The sequence below is a fragment of the Protomyctophum parallelum genome (assembly GCF_964188405.1).
Source record: "Protomyctophum parallelum genome assembly, chromosome: 8".
Taxonomy (NCBI): domain Eukaryota; kingdom Metazoa; phylum Chordata; class Actinopteri; order Myctophiformes; family Myctophidae; genus Protomyctophum; species Protomyctophum parallelum.
In genome coordinates, this window is record NC_139703.1 from 27,561,168 (window position 1) to 27,582,067 (window position 20,900).

General features: G+C 43.9%; 1 protein-coding gene across 8 annotated transcripts in view; it reads left to right on the forward strand.

Moving 5' to 3' along the window:
• Positions 1-20,900, forward strand: part of plekha6 (pleckstrin homology domain containing, family A member 6) — a 184,443-nt gene that overhangs the window by 48,687 nt on the left and 114,856 nt on the right. For 6 of the 8 annotated variants that reach the window (XM_083770535.1, XM_083770539.1, XM_083770537.1 and 3 more), the window contains exon 1: positions 11,927-12,054. The exons of the other annotated variants lie outside the window; for them this stretch is intronic. In XM_083770535.1, the coding sequence (XP_083626661.1) occupies positions 12,020-12,054 (35 nt within the window). In that variant the 5' untranslated portion in view covers positions 11,927-12,019. Of the gene's footprint in view, positions 1-11,926; positions 12,055-20,900 lie in introns of those variants that run through there. 8 annotated transcript variants of the gene reach the window in all.

Below are 20,900 nucleotides of genomic sequence, written 5' to 3' on the forward strand. Positions count from 1 at the left end.
AGAAAAAGCGTTGTTTATGGCTTCTGAATGTCTATGGAGTGACGTCACGTCAACACCACTAGGTCTGGAAAGGGGGTGTGGAAAGGGGGCGGGGAATGGCTGTGAGATAGGCCTATTCTGCAGTGGCTAGAAAATGTGTTCTCGGTTCAATCCCTACCCCTGGCTTTCTGTCAAAGCTGGGGTACAGCTTCTTTCGTCTTCTGAAGGTTTATGAACACAAACAATACGTAGGTTATCCGTATTCCGTGCTGCACAAATATGTATTTGTGCAGCACTAATATCCACACATATACGTTCAGAATATGCCGGTAGGGCTGGGTACTGCCTATACAACCTCACGATTGCGATAGAGTGGCCACGATGCGATATGTAACAGTTTTTAAAAAAGCAAGGAAAAACATACAAATGAGCATCGCGCCTGTCACAGACATGCGCAGAGCAAGTTCAGCCAGGAAACTCAGTGCAGTTGCTGCCGGCCCTTTAATTGGGCAGCATCATGTTCACATGATTCACTTCATCCAATCACACACACTCATCCCATTTTCATACCGGCTGCTGCCTCTGTCTCACCCTCCTCCACCCCAGATACCTCTGTCTCACCCTCCTCCACCCCAGATACCACCTGTCTCACCCTCCTCCACCCCCAGCTACCACCTGTCTCACCCTCCTCCACCCCAGATACCACCTGTCTCACCCTCCTCCACCCCCAGCTACCACCTGTCTCACCCTCCTCCACCCCAGATACCACCTGTCTCACCCTCCTCCACCCCAGATACCTCTGTCTCACCCTCCTCCACCCCAGATACCTCTGTCTCACCCTCCTCCACCCCAGATACCACCTGTCTCACCCTCCTCCACCCCCAGCTACCACCTGTCTCACCCTTCCTTCATGGAAAAAAAAAGACAATTGTGTGAGAATCGTGATCTCAAGGAAAATCGAGATTCACATTTGAGCCAGAATCGTGCAGCACTAGTGATACATTCAGAAGTATAAATTGGCTTTGACACAATATTGTCTATGTGTTTTGTGCAGCTGCACATCTAAAGTAGTTAAAAAAAAACTGTTTTATTCAGCAATTGTAGTTAATTGAAGACAGCTGTGTTTGCATCGAGACGTCAATGTCAATGTCTCCATGTAAATGCAGCGGTATAACTGTTCCCTGGTCTGTATCATGGTTGAGGAGCATACGGGTGTGCCTTGGTGTCTGACAGCTGTCAGGCTGGTTGATGCCCATCACGGTGGGTCTGGCTCTGGGAGCAGGGTTCTCCTTACAGACCAGCAGCCAGCTGGCATAATAGCCAGGTTGCACAGACAGACAGACAGACAGACAGACAGACAGACAGACAGACGGGGAGAGAGAGAGAGTTGAGAGACGGGAGAATTCTGAATACTTTTGACAATTTGTCACTTAATGGAAGCACTGAGTAGGCAGGCAGGCAGGCAGGCAGGCAGGCAGGCAGGGCCTTGTTAGTGAAAGACCCATTCTATATACCCTTGCATTCTGTGCAGAGTAACAGGATTCTTTTTATAAAACCGACCAACGACAACACAAAACAAGTAACACCCTCTCTGAGCACACCATGATTTGATTTATCACTGCCGCTTATCTGGCTTTAAAATCCCCCCCCCCCCCCGCACATCCTCCACAGCCCTGTCTGCTGCCAAAGCCCCAGCTGTATATCCACCAAGCACCAGAATAAAGTATAGTCTAGGCTGTTTTCAACAATAGGGGTGCCAGCAATTATAGGCCAATCTTCCGTTTTGTTCCTACGTCCAAAAGTTGTATTCCCTTAAGGCCTTTTTGACCCTATGGCTTCCAAGGTCTCCCAGATGAATATTCAAAACAAGATTTTATCTAGCTTTTCCCCAAACAGACATTTGGTGTTGTTGGCAGACTGGAGTTCACTATCACTAACTCCCTATGGGCTACGAATTAGAACTTCTTATACGTACTTTCTTGGTTGCAAGATCAAATATTTCAACTGTTCTTTTTTTATTGTTTTTTTTGTTTTGTTGGGGGGGAACTCAAAACATTGTAGTTGCACTTTGTTTTGGCAGGGATTCAATACAATTACTAAAACACATACAACAGCTCCCCCCTGTGTGTAATATACAGTACAGTATGCATGCACGGGCACGTATATGCGGCGTGTGTTCGTGTGTGTGTGCGCACACACATGCATATTTGTGGTTTGTTTGTTCTCTTACATTGTCCTCCAGCGCTCATACGACCAAACCCCTTAAGCCATTTGTTTATTACCTCAAACAGACACTGACTGCCCCACATCCAGCTAATTACAGCTATGTGTGTGCTACGACACATTCACGCGTGCGTGCGTGGGTGTTCATAGATAGACAGTCACGTTTGGGTTGTTTCAGGGACATGTCTGTACCTGGAAGCTGCTTGTCCTCTTACTCAGAGCCCTGGCATGTGGACGACCAACCCTGTTATCTCTCTCTCCCCGTCTTCCTCCGTCCATCACGTTCGCCCATACCGCTCATTTTGCTCTCACGTCGTCACGCTCGTCATAAGATAAGATACGATTTATTGATCCCGTGGGGGAAATTAAATTGCCCGAGGCAATGTACAGCAGCTTAATTTAAGGTGCAGTTACAGGGCGAGAAAAGTGTGTGTTTGTACAGTCTGCTTACAGCAGGGTATAAGACTTCACACAAAAACAATAAAAATAAGGAAAAGGTGGTTGTCCATGATAGCTACTATAGGCCAAGGTTAGAATAGTTTATGACTTTTCATTATAGTTTAGTTTGAGTTAGTTTTGACAATTGTTTTTTCAAAATCAATGGGATTGTTTTTTGGGGGGTTTTTTTAAATACATTTTTGGGGATTTCTTTGCCTTTGATTGATGGTTGTACAGTAGGTAGACAGGACACGGGGAGAGAGATGGGGGACCGGGACTCGAACCTGCAACACACTGTCATAAGGTGCCTGGACTGCTGTGCCGGCCCAGGGCAAAATCTATGGGGTTTTTAATTGAGCCATGAGTCGTGACCCATACAAATTGGCCCGTGACTCACAACTGGGTCCCGACCCACTGTTTGGAGGGACGCGGTGTTCTATTCAATAATGATTCCATGGCGTCGGTTGGACTATATAGAAGCTCTTTGGGGCATATACTGTACAAGTGTGCACGTACGTATTGTGACTTCTTGTCTGTGTTTCATTCATTCACGCCTGAGGCAGTCTTTCCCATGTGGAGAGGATCATCAAGATCTAGTCTATTGTATAAGCTTTCTGTTCCATTCTTTTCTCTCTGGTATATAATATAGTGTGTGTGTGCGTGCGTGCGCGTGTGTGTGTGCGCGCACGCATGTGTGTGTGTATGCATGCGTGTGTGTGCAACAGTGCATACATCTGGGTTAGTGCTTAAACTGTTCCACTTGTGCTGGTATGTATGTGTATCTTTTTCCATAGCAATGGCGATACTGTGTCCTCCCCTCAATTTAGTGTCACTTAGCAGGTGCGTGCACGCGTGCGTTTGTGTGTAAGAGGAAGAGAGCACGTCATCAACGGAGGTCGTTGAATGTATAACCTGCACCGTAGCATTTTGTATATACTGCAGTAAAAGCAACCGAAATGTAATCTCCCTATTTTAAATCGAGTGGTGGGCAAAATGTTCACGTTTGTTTAGGGCCGGGTTGATGGGAACGGACAGACATGCACACGCAGCAGAAAGAGAGTGTGTGTCTGTGAGGGGTCGAGGGCCACTATAGCCTCATGGACGCTTCTATTTTCTCCACATTAGTAGTAAATTAGCCACTAATGGACCACGGCGAAAAACAAGGGATGGGCCTCAGGAATTGGCCAAGGGAGAGAATATAGACACAGACAGACAGGGAAGACGACGAGGGGAGCGAGGGAGAATAGCGCGGGGGAGATTTGTGGCCTTTTAGGTTGTTCTCAGGGGATAGATTCTGAGAGAGTAGTGTGCTCGCAAATGAACGATTCTTTTTTTCGTTTCTATTATTTTTAAAACCACTTGAACCCCAGCATCCATATTCTGGGCGGGGACGGGGGGACGTTAGCCAAAAATAGCTGTTCCACATGCGGGCTCACAGTGCGATTGCATTGTACGCTATACAATGTATACAGAACCCACTGCAAATTCTACAAGAGAGGGAGATAGAGGAAGAAAAAGAATGAACTAGAAAAAGTGCCCTTCTGGGCACAGGTCTCCACCAGGATTTCTTCCTCAGCCTAGTGGGAATATGCGTGCACAGTTTCATCGCAATCGGACGCTGCATTGAGGAGTTTTGGCGATTTGTACAAAGCGGGCTACTCCTGAAAACTGTAGAAGCCAATCGTGGCCAATCAGGATGGAATATGAGAAATCAAACAAACCTGTCTTGATCACATGACTATGGAGATCATGTGTACCGATTTGCGTGAAATTTGGATAAAATCTGAAGGAGTAATAATAGAAAATGTGTTTTACATATGTCGGCCTCCTGGTGGCGCTATAAAGAGCAGATGTGAAAGATTCCAGGCAAAGGTTTTTCCTTGGCCTCTAGGGAGTTGGCATACAAAGTTATCCACAGATCCGTGCAGTTAGAGGTAAAAACACTTTTCGGCCAATTATAGCGCCACCTTGAGGCTGAGTTTAAATTGTTCATGTGGCATGTCCTTGGCCAATCTTAACCAATCAGGATGGAGTCTGAGAAATCTGAAAGACCAGTTTTGTTGAATGGCTCTAGAGAGACTGTGTACCAATTTGCGTGATGTTTGGACAAAATCTGTAGGTGTACTGTGCAAAAACTTGTTTTGCACAAAGCGGCCTCCTGGTGGCGCTATAACAGGCCGTTCTTGAAAGTTCTGGGGCAGAGGTTCATCGTTGGCATCCAGGGAGTGTGTGTGCAAAATTTGGCATCGACCGGGTTAACGGTGGCCGAGATTAGCTGCTCACGGACACACACACGGACACACGGACGGACGGACGGACGGACGGAGCGCAAAACATACTCTCCCCCCATGCCTTCGGCCTGGTGGAGACAATGAATGACACGTACTGTAGGTGGATAGAGAGATGGAGTGTAGTCTGTAGTGAAGGAGCTGTAAACAGACTATAGGATCCAGACCTCCCTGTCATTCTCTGCTCCCATCTGAGATCCTGCATATTGTTCTCTGAACCCATGTTAAATATGGTAGCTGCACTGTTTATTTTTGTGTGACTTGTGTAATTCATATCATCATGCTTTCTTGTTCTTTTCAATCGTGACAGCCCTAATACCGACATTGTTTGAATATGACTCGTGGTCGTGGTGGTGACCTGCGATGATGATGACGAGCGATGACCTCTCCTTGTCACTGCTCTCTCTTTCTCTCTCTCTCTCTCCTCGCGACTCGTTGCAAGAACGAGCGTGGAATAAAAAATAATCTGCTGAAATCCGTTTCATCTGTCCGTCCGCCACAGAGCGGGAGAGACGTTGGACTGACACTGACCCATCTGCTGTGACACTGTATGCGCACGCACGCACGCGCACACACACGCACAAACGCACTCAAACTCACACAGCATAGTACAGCAAGCCTGTTTGCTGTTTACAGATGCTTTGCACGTGAGCAAGCACAATCCATGGAGGAACATGAAGGCATAATATGGTGTAATACAATTTGTACAGTATGTGCTTTAGGGAAGGGAGGGAGACATAATGTATCTACTTAGTGTATAGTGTACTGTGGACATGTGACTAGGATGCAACGGTTAATCCAACAAATCCATTTAATTGAATATGATTATTTATGAAATATGAATTATAGGTGCTAAGTCGAAAATAATTAAAATAGACCATATGCAAGCTCAGAACCCGTTTAAAGCTTTATGTGAGCTTGTAGATCTGCTATTCTCTCTATTTTTAGTGGATAGAGGATAATTAATTCGTGGAAAATAACAGAAGGATATACGAAAAAAGCCTGCTTCTTGATTATTCGATGAATTGAAAAAAGTAATCAATAGAGTAATCTCTTAAGAAAATAATACGTGTGACCATTGCTAGAACAGCCTGTCTGTACAGGCTGTTCACACACACACACACACACACACACACACACACACACACACACACACACACACACACACACACACACACACACACACACACACACTGCACATGTGCATGTCAGTCTGTGTTTGTGTTTGTGTGCGTATCGCCATGTGCCAGCCAGTTAAAATCCCAGATAGTGTGAGGGTTATCTGTTGCATGCTGTGACTCTGTGTGTGTGTGTGTGTGTGTGTGTGTGTGTGTGTGTGTGTGTGTGTGACTGTGTGTGTGTGTGTGTGTGTGTGTGACTGTGTGTGTGTGTGTGTGTGACTGTGTGTGTTCCACGCTCCAACTTATGTAACCAAACCAAATAGAGCATTGCCGTGTTAGTGCCCGGGGAGGGAGGGAGGAGGAGGGACAGAATGCTCATCCTTTGCCCCCCCCCCCCCTCACACACACACAAACACACAAACATGCACAGTCGCACACCCCCCAGAGCTATGACCATATATTACCGTCCTCCTGGGGCCCTGGCTATCATGTGTGGGTTCCCTTTGCATGAGAACCCAGCACAGCATGTATAAATTTAGCTTGGAGGGCACAATAAGGATCCCGTGTGTGTGTGTGTGTGTGTGTGTGTGTGTGTGTGTGTGTGTGTGTGTGTGTGTGTGTGTGTGTGTGTGTGTGTGTGTGTGTGTGTGTGTGTGTGTGTGTGTGTGTGTGTGTGTGTGTGTGTGACTGTGTGACTGTGTGTGTGTCCACGCATGCTTGCGTTCCAGTGTGGATTAACCAATGAACTACATGTCAATACCCAGTGCCTTCTGCCTTGTTGTTACAGCGGGGACGGATGAGAGCACCCCCGGTGGCTCAGACGGGTAGTGCAGTTGCCACACAGCAGGCCAGGCACAGACAGGCTTCATGGGTCCACATTCATATGCTGTACAAAAATGTACACAGTTTAATCCACACTAAAAGGTTATTAAATAATAATTATTATTATTATTATTATAATAATAATAATAATTGTTAAGTTATTAATGAGAGGTCATTGATTGTTCCTGTATAAAGCTTCCACTCATTGGCATGTGTGTGTGTGTCACATGGGACGGTTCATATGAGGCAACCATTGATTTTCTCGTGTCATCTTTCCAGCCAATGGCTGACTTAATGAGCTCTTGATCGACCAATGAAACGAGATCACAGGGTCACTATATAGGCACTATAGCAGGCACATTGATTGTATTTGGCAAATCAAAGGCTAAACAGTTAAAAGCCGATAAGCTTACATGTGCATATGGATTTGGATCACACGCACGTGTGTACACGCACAGACACACACACACACACACACACACACACACACAAACACACACACATACTGCACGGAATATGAACTCATCTATGCATATACAAACACAGGTCCACGCATGCATGCGTGCGCATGCATGCGTGCATGTTGAAGGGGTCGGGAGGTTTCACAGAGTCTGAGTCTGGGCTTTGACAAGGACCCTCAAAATACCACATGGAACCAATGGAGTAGTTGTCACGCGTCCCCAAAATTCGGAACATGAACACACATTCCCACAGACAGACAGACACACGCACTGTTGCACATTTCCTAAACGTCTGTGTCAGTGGTCACGTTGGTATCATGCAGTGCTTTTGCCTTCTGCTTCCTCACATATGTGACCAGTGCCAGTAGTTTGATATACAAGGGGGCCATGGTCATTTTTCAGTTCTTTACATATTATGAAACTGCACACTGTAACCTTTCATATGATGCATTGCTCATTGAAATTGGGGGGGAAATGAAGAAGATATGACCATTTGAAACTTGTTGAACCAGAAATGTCAAATTGGAGAATTCCCCCTTCAAAGATATCAGCAGTGATCTGTCACTTTAGGGGGCGCTGTTTTCCCTTCATTCCTCCATTAGCCAACCAGCAGTGTTGCCATGTCTGCTTATTATAATTAGTTGGCCATGTTTCTAAAGAAAAAGAATGCATAGGCCTACTGTACCAATAAGTCTTCACAATTAGAGAATGTTGTTATAATTGATAGTTTGCCTATTATCTCTCCTTTTTTAAATAGGCTACTGCATTTATTTGCCATTTTGTACTATGAAAAAAGGGCAACAACAGTGGCAGAAAATTAGGCTTATGTAAATGGTCCAGATGAGTACAAATAAGATAGCTATATTAGCCTGTTATTATTATTATTTGTCTGCAGAACCCCCATCTGAAAATAATGTATGCCAGGGACAAGATTGGTTTTGTTATATGCTTGTAGATCGGCTATTTTTGCTTATTTTGGGCTTGTTTTCATATACGGGTTGCTTGTTTCTCTCGCAGAACCTGGCAACCCTAATAGCCGTTAGCTACATTTAGCATTATATATTGATATCAATCGTCAATCCTGTAGCTAAAACAAGTACATTATCGCGTTATATTACATATCGATGTGATCTGCATTATTATGACCTTAATTTTCATGGCAGGTACATTCCAAAGTAACTAATAAGAACCACGTTATGGTGACATAATGTTACAATGTTTACAATACATGCTAGAGTCTTCTTCTTCTCTGCTATTGGAAATAAGAAGCCATGTTCCATTGTTGTGATGGCCAGTGCCCCTAGCTAAAACATTAGCATGAATTAGCTTTAGGAGGACCGAAAATAAGCACACTTTTTACAAAATACGACTGTTAATACTTCTTTCTCTGCTATTTCTGTTAGCCAGTTAGTGAAAGACTAGTATTATCTTCAAAAACGATTGTGTACAAAAAGCGGAATTTTAGCGAAATTTGCATACTTTGAAGGTAAAGCTGATTTTCTGATTAGCATTGGTTAGCATTGCTAACTCAATGGTTTAAACATTAAACATAGTGACTTGTTTACGCAATTACAATGACTTAATGACACTTAAATGACTTTCTGATGGAATAAAAACATTCTTTAACATTCCAACTGTTTTTATGTGGCTAAAAACGAAAACCACAAAAAAAAAAAAAAAATCTATTTTTAGATTCTATTGCTATATGCTATTGCCGAGTTGTGGTTCAAATCACTGGCACTGGTCACATATAGTAAACACTGTGAGCATCATCCCCTTATAGCTCATGTTCCACCGTCACTGGATATCTGGCGATATTGATTTGGACGGGCTGGGTATTGGGAAATACCACACACACATACACACACACACACACACACACACACACACACACACACACACACACACACTGGGTATTGGGAAATACCCAGGAGAAACACAATATGTCGCTGGACAGTCGAGCCTTTGTATCTTCGCGTTCCTGGAAAACAGTGGAAAAACCAAAACTCTCAGCAGTGAGTGTGTCCACACACAACTACACCGTATCGCTCAGTTGAGAGAGAGAGGGGGTGAAAAACAGCTACACTGAGTTACCAGTTACCACATGCATACTGTACACACTACACACACACACACACACACACACACACACACACACACACACACAGACACACACACACACACACACACACACACACACACACACACACACACACACACACACACACACACTTGACTTTGTATTATGTCTTGAACAGATCCAGTTCATATGTTGTAGCCGTTTGGTTGTTGTTGTTGATGTTGAACGTGGAGTCAGTTGTGAAATTCAAATTTAAGGTATTGGGAAATGAGTCTGAATTGAGAAAATGACAATATTTTTTTCGGAGAAGTAGACGGTGGAGCAGAAGTGGAAGTATTGAAACGTATACAGTAAAAATAACTGTACTTAAAAGTACTGAAAATAGCTGATCTACAATGATCCACAATGCGTTGCATCGCGACGTAGTCGTATTGTGAGCTTGTAGATCAGGCAAATTTCAAAAGATTTTTATACATTTGTAAACTTGAAATGGGACATTCTGCACTTTTACTTTTGGTACATTTTGATGTCAACAGAGTATTTCTATACTGCAGTGTGTGAGTACAGTTAGTGGGTTCCCGTCAGTTGTTTAGATGCCTTGGCACGTCAGGAAAACATCAGGGTCTGCTAGTTCATCAATAGACTCTCTCTCGCAACGCATGATGTCATTAATGGGTAACACAGCTGGGCGCTGCTCAAGCAAATCCCTTCCAGTGACTGAGACATGCTGAAGAATTTGCGTGTTGTAAACTCACAGCAGTGATTTCACCCAGCTTGAAAAGGCCGCTGCTATTTGCCATTTACCATGCTGTCACATGTAAGTACACCCTAGTGTCCCCCGGGCGATTAACTGAAAATCTAAACCTTTACCGACTTAATCTCGCTCGTGTATATAGTATAAGTATAAGTATAATAAAGAAGGAGGTTTCGCTTTTTTGATAAATTTTTTTTTATCAACAAATCGGCACGAACATAATATATATTATTTTCCTATTGTAACGGCTAAGCTGCAGGCTTTTCAAAGCGTGCGTTGCGTGCAGCGCGTTTGGAAAGACTATATGAAATAGGTCTGGATCTAAAAGTGCGTTTGTGTGAATGCGGGCTCGCACACGTTTAAAAAGCCTGGTCTAGCTCAGCCGTAAACACGTGCGCGCACATGCACGTGCGTGCGCACAGTAGGCTTAGCCTACTGTATGCAGGTCTCACAGACCTGCATATAGGCTAGGAGTCCACAATGTTATATAATGCTCAGTAGCCTGATTAATCCCACATGTACAGTAGGCTACTCTGTGAATGGTGGGGGGTGTGTGTGTGTGTGTGTGTGTGTGTGTGTGCGTGTGCGTGTGCGTGTGCATGTGCATGTGCATGTGCATGTGCATGTGCATGTGCATGTGCATGTGCATGTGCATGTGCATGTGCATGTGCATGTGCATGTGCATGTGTGCGTGCGTGCGCGCGTGTTTGTTTGTATGTGAATGCACACCTTTCCTTGCTGGTTACATGATTAGCGATGGCCTTGGCTTGAATCCTTATAGGTCAGCTCACTGAGGGGAGGCGCTGAGGGAGTGAGAGAAAATGACGGGATGATTGATGGAGACATTGTTCAGCTGCCTTTGAATGCAATGAAAGAAAGAAAGAAAGAGAGAAAGAAAGAGAGAGGAACATCTCTTACCGATTCATCAATGAAATAACCATAATAGCTAGAAGATAATTGCCAAACGTCAAACCTACTCAGACACAATTAATTATCTCTCTCTCTCTCTCCCTCTCTATCTCTCTCTCTCACAAGCACGCACGCACGCAGACACGCGCACACACACACACACACACACACACACACACACACACACACACACACACACACACACACACACACACACACACACACACACACACACACACACACACACACACACACACACACAGTACACACACCACACCCCAAGAATAAAGACACAACTCTGTAGAGAGAGGACTGGATGGAGTCCAATGAGAACCAAAACAAAGAACGTACAGTAAGGCTAAATGAAACATATCAAAGAATCGGAGAGAGAGAGAGAGAGAGGGAGAGAGACAGAGGGAGAGAGAGAGGAAGAGAGGGAGAGAGAGACTGTTCCACTCAGAATGTAAGCCATATGTGCGTCCCGGCAAGCGCTGCCTCAGAGAGGAAAGTAGAAAAAGATATTACCCGCAAAGAAACGATTGTTTCTACCTCTCCCCTCCCCTGTTTAAATTCCTCTCATACTGGCCCCATGGACCATGGCAGCTGGACGGCAGTCTGGAGTGACAGAGAGACAGAGGGGGGGGGGGGGGGGGTTGGAAGGGAGGGAGGGAGGGAGGGAGGGAGGGGGAAGGATTGAGACAGGGGAAACACAAGAGGAAGGTGTGTGCGAGGGGCAGAGCCAAAGCTAGGGAGGAGGGCGGAAGACAAATTAAGTAAATGAGAGGGAGTTAACAGAGAGCAAGGGAGTGAAGGGGAGGAGAGGGTTAAATATCATACACACAGAGAGAGAGAGAAAGGTCCATGAAGTGCTTTCAGTCTGAGAGAGAGAGAGAGAGAGAGAGAGAGAGGGTCAAACACACAGTGAGCTGCACATAATAAAGGATATGAACGAGGGAATCATGGAGGAAGAGGAGGGAAGGTAGGACCCCCACACACACACACACACACACACACACACACACACACACACACACACACACACACACACACACACACACACATACACACACACACACACACACTTCTAAAGCATCTCGCTTGTCTCCACACGATGTGTCAGAGTCTAGACGCGGCAGCGGCTTACAGTATATGCATGTGTGTGCACGCCTGCAAGCATGGGCATTCCTACATGTGTGCACAGACTGCACACCTGCATGTGTGTGGTTGTGTGTGTGTGTGTGTGTGTGTGTGTGGGGGGGGGGGACAGCAGCATTGTGTTGTGTTGTGTTGGTATGTACTGCTGAGTGTACAGGTGGATGTGTCAAAATGTGCACCGATACCTACAGTAGTACAGTCACCTGTGTTGTATGTTAATGTTTGACCAGGCCTTTACAAACCATATCAGTCCATCCTGTTCTGGAGTGTGTGCGTGTGTGTGCGTGTGCGTGTGCGTGTGTGTGTGTGTGTACACATACTGTAGGCTACAGGAATCAAAAAGTACAGAAAGTTTGTTCAGATAAGGCAATAACCCTGCCTTCTTTTTCCCTCCGTTTCCAAAGCAGTGCTTCAGGCAACCTTCTGTGAAAAACATACCGTACATTGCATGCATGCAGTGTATTTCTATGTTTTCAAACACATTAATCTGAGGGCGATGTTTAGTTGTAAATGACATGGTGTGTTTGTTGACATGGCCGTCAGGTTGGATACGTCACACATACAGTACCAGGCAGTGCAGAATGATATGAGCAGGTGCTCTGAGTTACCTTTAATTAGGCAGCGGTCTCTTGTAGGTAGCATTGGTTCCCAAACGTTTTAGCTCCAGACCGAAAAGAGACATGACTCTAATGATATGTTTGCCTGCATGGGACCCAAACTAGTGAAAATAGCTGTAGTAGTATTAGTAGTAGTATAGTAGTAGTAGTATTCTACAAAGACTATTTTCATTACTTCTTAATCATCTTTCCCCCCCTAAGTTATGGGATTTTCTTAGATTGTCATGAAATTCGTTTTTTATTCATGAAGATTTTAGATTTCTTTTGGGAATGTTTTTTGAAAATAATATTTAAAATCAAATTCCGTGTTCTGGAAACAACACTCAATCAACCAATCAGAGTCAAGCATTCAACCAAGCCAAAGTGATATAATATCTAAGACAAAGTCATGCTTAATTGATATCCCGTTGAAAGACTCTGTATGATAAATAAGGCTGAAGAATGAACTATGAAAGACCAACGCTTTGGACCAACTCCACTGATAACCTGTTGACCTTTTAACCTGTGGCTCTGGTCGAAGGTCGAGGGAAAAAACAAATACTATTGGTTGACTATTCCTCTGATGTTCCCATAAAAACTCTGCTAATTGGTTTAAGGCTCGTAAAGTGGGAGTGTTTTAGTGCATAGAGACATTCACGCCTGCATATTATTTGCACATATCCACACGGTGGAAGACCTGTGTGTGTGTGTGTGTGTGTGTGTGTGTGTGTGTGTGTGTGGGGAGGAGAGAGAGAGAGAGAGAGCATTAATAATTGAGAGATACGGAGAAACAAAGGCCACTTCATCTTAATGTGGACAGTTTCTTGGACAAAAACAATGTGTTGCCTCGGCGGAATTCCTTCCTTTCGTTTCGACTATAGTTAAACAGAGAGAGAGAGAGTGAGAATGTGATTTAGTGTCGGGCGTGTGCGCACGCGCACGTGTGTGTGAGACAGTGAGAGAGAACAAAGCGAGAGAGAGAGAGACAGCGAGAGAGAGAGAGAGAGAGAGAGAGAGAGAGCATTGAAGTTGGAAACGGAGGCAAGGGAGAGAGAGTGACTTTGGTGCGGTTCAGAAGGAGAAGGATGAGAGACATCTGCCATCCATCCCTCTGCTATTCAAAACAAATCCACCTTTTATTTACTGCCGGTGCACATTACAAAACACTGGGATGCAGAGTTCAAAGTGAGGCATGTTTGTGTGTGTTGTTCTTCAGCCCAGCGCTGGGCGGAGGCATTCTGGTAGCCCATATAGCCTCACAGTATAATAGGGTCTCGGTTGGACGTTCCACTCTTGACAAGCGTAAACATTTCCTACACCCTCAGACACTATTTGACACTGATGATTTTGACCGTGGTGTGTTGATATGCGGTGCCCACATGATGTATGCCCCGCTTACTGGACAGTGACTGACCTCACTGCTCCGCCTCCATTTTGGGGCGGGAACCCCTTTCGGTGTTAAAAGAAATCGAAGAACCACTGACATAGAAACACAGCTTTTTCAGAAAACTGTAGACATTTTTTTAATCTGATATCAGGTCAAAATGGTATAAGTAAATGAAAATGTATGTTCATTCAACATACAGTAACTACAGTAGCACATCTGCAGCGGTTGGACGTGGTCTCTCTACGCCTATACGGTTACATTGAGAAATGTAGAACCGCGTTCTTTAGCGATAAGGGGTAAGGCAGTGACGATCATATAGGGCCACATGGTCTCTCGTGCGAGATACGGCTTCAAATCCTGCATAGAAGTATACCGCATTGAAGTTTGAAAGACTTTTCGCTGCTTTTTGCGCTCTCTCTCTTTGTCTTTCTCTATTGCAGTGGCCGAGGTTCTCGAAAAGTAAGATCCTTACAGGGCTAGTCAAACAAAGAGACGGCTCTCAGAACGGTCAGTTGAGGACAGTAGCAAGTGGAGGCCAGAAACAATATACGTTTAACTTTGCTCAGAGCAGTTGCAGTATAGCTTCTCCCATGCAGTAGAGAGTAGAGACTGGAACTTGTCTGGATCGTTGCAATGTTGTCACAGGTCATGGCTCCAGGGGGAGAGAGAGAGAGGCTTGTCAACACACTTGACATTTGAATGCACTTCCTTGTACCACAGGCTGTTATGAGGAAACTCACCTGAACGCACGCATGTAGTGCGCGCATGCACACACCTGCAGCAATATCCGTCTAACAACTTTGGACAATGCAAGATTCACGCACGCACACATGCAGATAGAGTGAAATAGAGAGAGAGAAAGAGAGAGAGAGAGAGAGACACACTGAGGGACAGAGAGCAAAAGTAAACTGTAAAAGCAAGAGAAACTGTGTGTGCGTGAGCACGTGTTCAGGGGAGGTAAAGCTTGGAATGTTACTGCAGGCGCCTCCCTCCCTGCAGCTGGAAGGCTTTCACTTTACGGGAATTGTACTCCTGGAAAACTAGGAATGGGGATGGGAGATCTGGGAAGGCTACTCAGTTACTGTAACAGCTGCCGAGGCCAAGCCTCGACTTGAAGAAACCACCCTAGCCTGAACACGTCATAGGACTTCGGGATAGGGATACAAACAATAATATAGGGACAACAGTGTTAATCTGGTTTATTTTTCCAATTGTTCAATTGGTATTGTGATATTATCAAATGTAAATATCAAATATGTCAGACAATCGGACCACAAGTTTGTGAACGTGGCCCAGACTCCCAAACACAAGGACAATAAGTTGACAATTTTATCCCAAGGCCATAATAATACGTTCCACAAAAGGCTGATATTTAATAAGTTTGGATGTAAAACAAGTGTCCATATACAAATCAAATGGGCAGCCTATTTGTAAGATAGTAACAGTATTTCTAATTGCATTAATGAACACGATACCTGGGGTATTTGTAATATCTTTGCAGTGAATTGACGTGATGTGTGTCATTGTGATCAAACCAGCCTAGTTTTATAGTGTTTAAACATTCTTGTTGTCCTTTCCTGTACACCTCTGATCTTGTCTGAGACACGCACGCACGCACGCACGCACGCACGCACGCACGCACGCACGCACGCACGCACGCACGCACGCACACACACACACACACACACACACACACACACACACACACACACACACGGCAATAGACTGCCAAGGGCCGGACATGTGCCATCATCACAGGCTGACAGCTCGCAGTACCTGAAGCACTTCACGGTATGCAAACTGAAAGTTAGCTTCCTGTGCCAAGTGGCCCAGACGTCTATCTGTCTGTCATCTTTACTGTAGTCATATGAAAGCAGGCCAACGGGTTTATCTATGTGTGGCATCTGGTCTATCGAGGCAGGGTGTTGCCCCTGTGGTTATATGTCAAGTGATAGGATGAACACAGAGCACCTCCGTGCTCTTAACCCATTTAGGCCTGACGTCGAAATAAATAAAAACGTTCGCTCTGAAAGAATATACAGTATATTCAAAGATTTGTGCCGCATTACTAATGGAGGAATGAAGGGAGAACAGCGCCCCCTGAAGTCACAGATCACTGAACTAAAGCTTTGAAGCCCATTTTATCTGCTTGGGTCTTTTTTCCACTACTCCTGCAAGACATTTTTCTATATATCTCCAAAACTGGTGGGTCAAACTGAACAACAAATATGTAAATTTGAAGCTATGATTCCCTGCTTTCATATGACATGAAAAAAACGAAAATTAAAAAAAAATCCAATGGCAGTCTCTTGATCAAATCTAGTCACATTTTTCCAAAAATAGCAGACCAAGCTCGTAGAGCACCACTCGGTGGCGCTCTATGAGCTTGTAGATCTGCTATTTTTCAATAGCTAAAGTATAACATAATGCTTAGTTAAAACACCAAAAGGGGTTCCCGTCCAAAAACCACATGAATCCGGACGCAACTACAGCATGTTAGGTTAGTATTTGATACTGTATGAGCCCTTAGGAACATAGCAACATAGGGTTTAAGTGGTTGAATAATTCCAATAGTTAGATGTATAGAAGATAAGCAGAACCCACTCACAAGCACAAATGTTAATCCATTAAATGAAATGTTGTCATTCAATATTGCTTTCATAACATTATCAGCTTGTACAGTATTGAGTTCATGGTGATGGATGGCACTGCAATATTTGTGCCAAGTGCCAATGTTATGGCTTTGAATGATCTGGCTGTGGAATTTGCTTGACAATTCCCGTTTCCTGTCTGAGGTGAAAACCTGCAGATTGGATCTCTTGTATACCTTTGTGTGAGTCTGACTACGACTGGCTGGAATTCAGTATCGGAAGATAAGGTGGCATTCACACCTGGATGCTTTACTGCGATTAAAACCAATGCTGCTGCGTATTGTCGGAAAGTGCGCTTTGTTTGTCAGGTGCTCGTTTGAATTCTGGTGCGCATCAAACGATAATCCTCCAAATAATTCTCATTGTGAGCTTGTAGTCAAGCTGTTGTCAAATATTTTTTTGGAAAATGTTACTACAGATGCCAATACTGCACATTTTTATACAGGACCTTTACTTGTATCAAAGCATTTATTTACAATTTACAGAGTAATACTCAGTAATCTACATCTCTGTCTCACTGCTAAACGTTCTTGTTTAAAGATGAAGTGCCGTGATTTTTTTCCACCCTAAAACATGACCATCAGGTCTTATTGTTGTATAAGGAGGTATAACTTTTTCAAAAAAGTGTACAGTATTAAGTTAAAATGTTGTTTTTATGTGGGCACGCCCACCAGTTCATTAAGTATGCCTGTTTTGCCTGGTGGGTGGTGATGGGTGGTGATCCACCTGAACTGAAGCCACACCCACAGCTGTAGTTAAAGTTAAAGGGGGAGGGGCTGATAGTGTGATGCCACTATATTACTGTTTATTTCATTGGGCCGTTTGACTGTCAAGGGTTCAGCCTCTAGGAAGAAACCCTAAACCCTAAATTCATTGCACATAAAAAACGACTCCAGGGTGTCTAATGAAGTACTGTCACCTCATAGACACTTGAAAAACTGGAAAAATACAAACATTGTGGCACTCCATCTTTAAGGTAATACAGATCCAGTAAATACATGTCCAACGTTCTGTTCCCTGATGTATATTGACAGGCGTCAAGTGCAAAGCAGTGTGTATACTTATGTCGCCTCAGAAGGCATGTAGACTACACTACAACTGTTTGTTTTACTATCTGAGTGTGACCAAACCTATTAGCTGTGTCTGTGTCTGTAGCTCGGGCAACTCTGGCTGATCTCCATCTGAATGAGTCTTAGCAGCGCATGGGGAAATCCCTTTTCTGTGTCAACCACAAAAAATACCCCCTTTGTCTCCACCATGACTTGGATATAATTCACTTACAACTTACATCCTAAGTTGATTCGTGCAAAGAGAGATGCTATGCTGGCTTGGGAAAACATGTTTTGGTTTTCTCAAAATGAAGAACCTGAACATGATTTTTTTTTCCTCTACTCAAAACATCCTTATTACAGACTTTTTAAAATGTAAATGTCATAAATAACGCATATGCATTCCAGTCGTGACTCTTAGATTACAACGGCAGGAATGTCTCATCATTATCTATAATTACTGTCTATTTGTAAACTTTTATGGCATCTTGTGCTTCATTAAGTGAAAAAGAACACAGGAGACAGAGATGGAAGATGACAAGCAACCCCATTTTGGAGATAATGACATGGCTCTGTACTGTATGTGTACTATCTGTAACTAACTCGAGCTACAGTTGTTACAGTGTACTCTCTCCTATACTTAGATTTTAAGTATAGAAGAACATGCTTGAATCCTACTTACTGATAGACGGGGCACTTTTATCGTGGCAGCGATTAGTCAATTCGAATCAAACAATTGTAATTAGCCCTTCTTCGCTAAGTCCCCTCACCAGTCCTTGTCCAATACCAGGCACGTTAGCAACGGTTACTAAGAGAGGAGAGATGGCAAAGCATTCCTTCTCACCCATTGAGATGCATGTTAAATGACAGGATTTCTATTTTCTATGGATATTCGATCATTTCAGTAGCAAGTGCTTCAAAATGTCTTCTAAATCCAGTCAACCAGGCCTGCAGTAGGCTATGCACTGGACATGTGCATGACATTATTTCAATAAACTAGAAATACAAAGAAATATTAGAGGGAGAAACAGTATCCAACTCAATCAACTCATCTCAACTCCGTCCGACAGGAGTTTTCACGTAATGCACGGTAAGACTATGGTTAATTACTAAGTATTATTGCCATCACCTGGGTGGGTGAGTCTGAGTCGTGTAACTTTCCCAACGTGTGTGTGCTGTGTATATGTGTTCAACATCACAGTCAGCCATACAGAATTACACAGCCACCCTTAGCAGCGGTTTGCTAAACTATTTGTATTGGCATTGGGACAATCGCTTTTGAGGTGGGGTTTAGCGAAGGGCCCAATTCCAAACCTCACTCTTGTTCTCTGCTGCCGAGGAGTTCAATGCTCTGCGTGTTATCAGACTCTGTTCTCTGCATATCAGGCACGGCCGAGTTTAATTAAGGAGGACATTCGCTTATAAACATTTCTGTACGGTAATTAACCCAGCTGCAGCCCGTGGATCCTTTATCATGCTTTTAAGACACAGATATCGTGACCCGATGTTTCCCTCTCAATCACAGAACTGAGACAGGATGTAGCGTGCTCCCGTTGATGCGGCTCATGTCTAATGCTTCCTCTCCGACTTCTGGAGCGATGTCAATGACATGAAAGCATAATTTCTTTGCCTGTCAGTGAACTCCCAGTGAATATGGAGGAGGGTGAAGGTTTACAGTAGCAGTATAGTGCATGTCAAGGACCCTCCATAACTCTGAGAGCGTCCAAATGGAACAACAACATTTTTAAAATTATTGTAGTGTAGTGAACAGTACCATTTGCCTCTGAGATAGTAGTGTAGTAAAAGTTTAAATACTTTTAAATGCTCAACTTAGGACCTCAAAATTGTAAGTATTGATACAATACTGGAGTAAATGTACGTATTTACTTTCCACAATTGGTTTTGCGGAGGTTGTGTTTTGTGCAGTGGTGGTGGACATTTTTTTAATTTAAGTAAAAGTATCAATACCACATTACCACAATCTAGAAATACTATTTAAAGTCACAGTAGAAGTAAAGTAAAGGTCCGGTATTTAAAAGAAAATACTGGCACCAACATTAAAAGTACTCATTATGTACAATGTCCCATTTCACACAAGTTCAATATGTATACAAATCTTTTGAAAATAGCAGATCTACAATCTCACAATGACCTCGCAGTGCAGTATACTTGAGTAAATGTACTTGCTTTACACCACCGGCACTCACACTTGTGTGATGTTATCTAAAGGAGGGGTTGTTCATGCCTGGCAAGACTGACAAGTTCCAGCTGCAGTCTAATTTGTATAAAAGTCCATTCTACAGCCTCCTGACCCCCAATTGCTCTTAATCCATCTCCTCTTTGGCTGTCGGGGGATTAACTTGGGTTCCTCCCAGACCCGCTGACAAGTCTCCTTCATCACTGTGAACCGGCCCCTCATCGGTATTCTTCAGCCTGCACGGATCACCACCACCACAGCGAGCCATTTCATCAGCACTGTCACACATACTACCTTTTGCAGGAGAGAATCGAGACGGAAAGTGATTAAGTGACACGGCCACACGCCTGTAAAATGCGTCGACAGCTTAAACTAGGACTAATTGTTTCGTGTGAACATTTCACCCGGGCATCTGGACAACGGCACCCTTGGTTGAGTGGTTGACCTTTGACCCTTAGGTCAGGACCCCCAAATTAAAACAACGCCATCCTGTCAAAACGCCCGATGACCCACCTTTGAGGCCTTTAAGTCGTTTTAGAGATCACAGGTCTGTTGAGCATAGTCACGACATTCGCAAATGTTTTTACTGGATATTGGTTTGGAAAGGGAAGACCAACACATAAACATTTAAACAAAACATTTTAATATTTAGTTTTGATAAGCTGAATTATTGCTGTTCAAGTTGATTTGATGTGAATTAGGCTACTACTTACAAACATAAGCCCCAAATGCATTCACCCATTGTGGGGCGGGAACCCTTTTGGTGTTTTAAACATGATGTTATAATTTA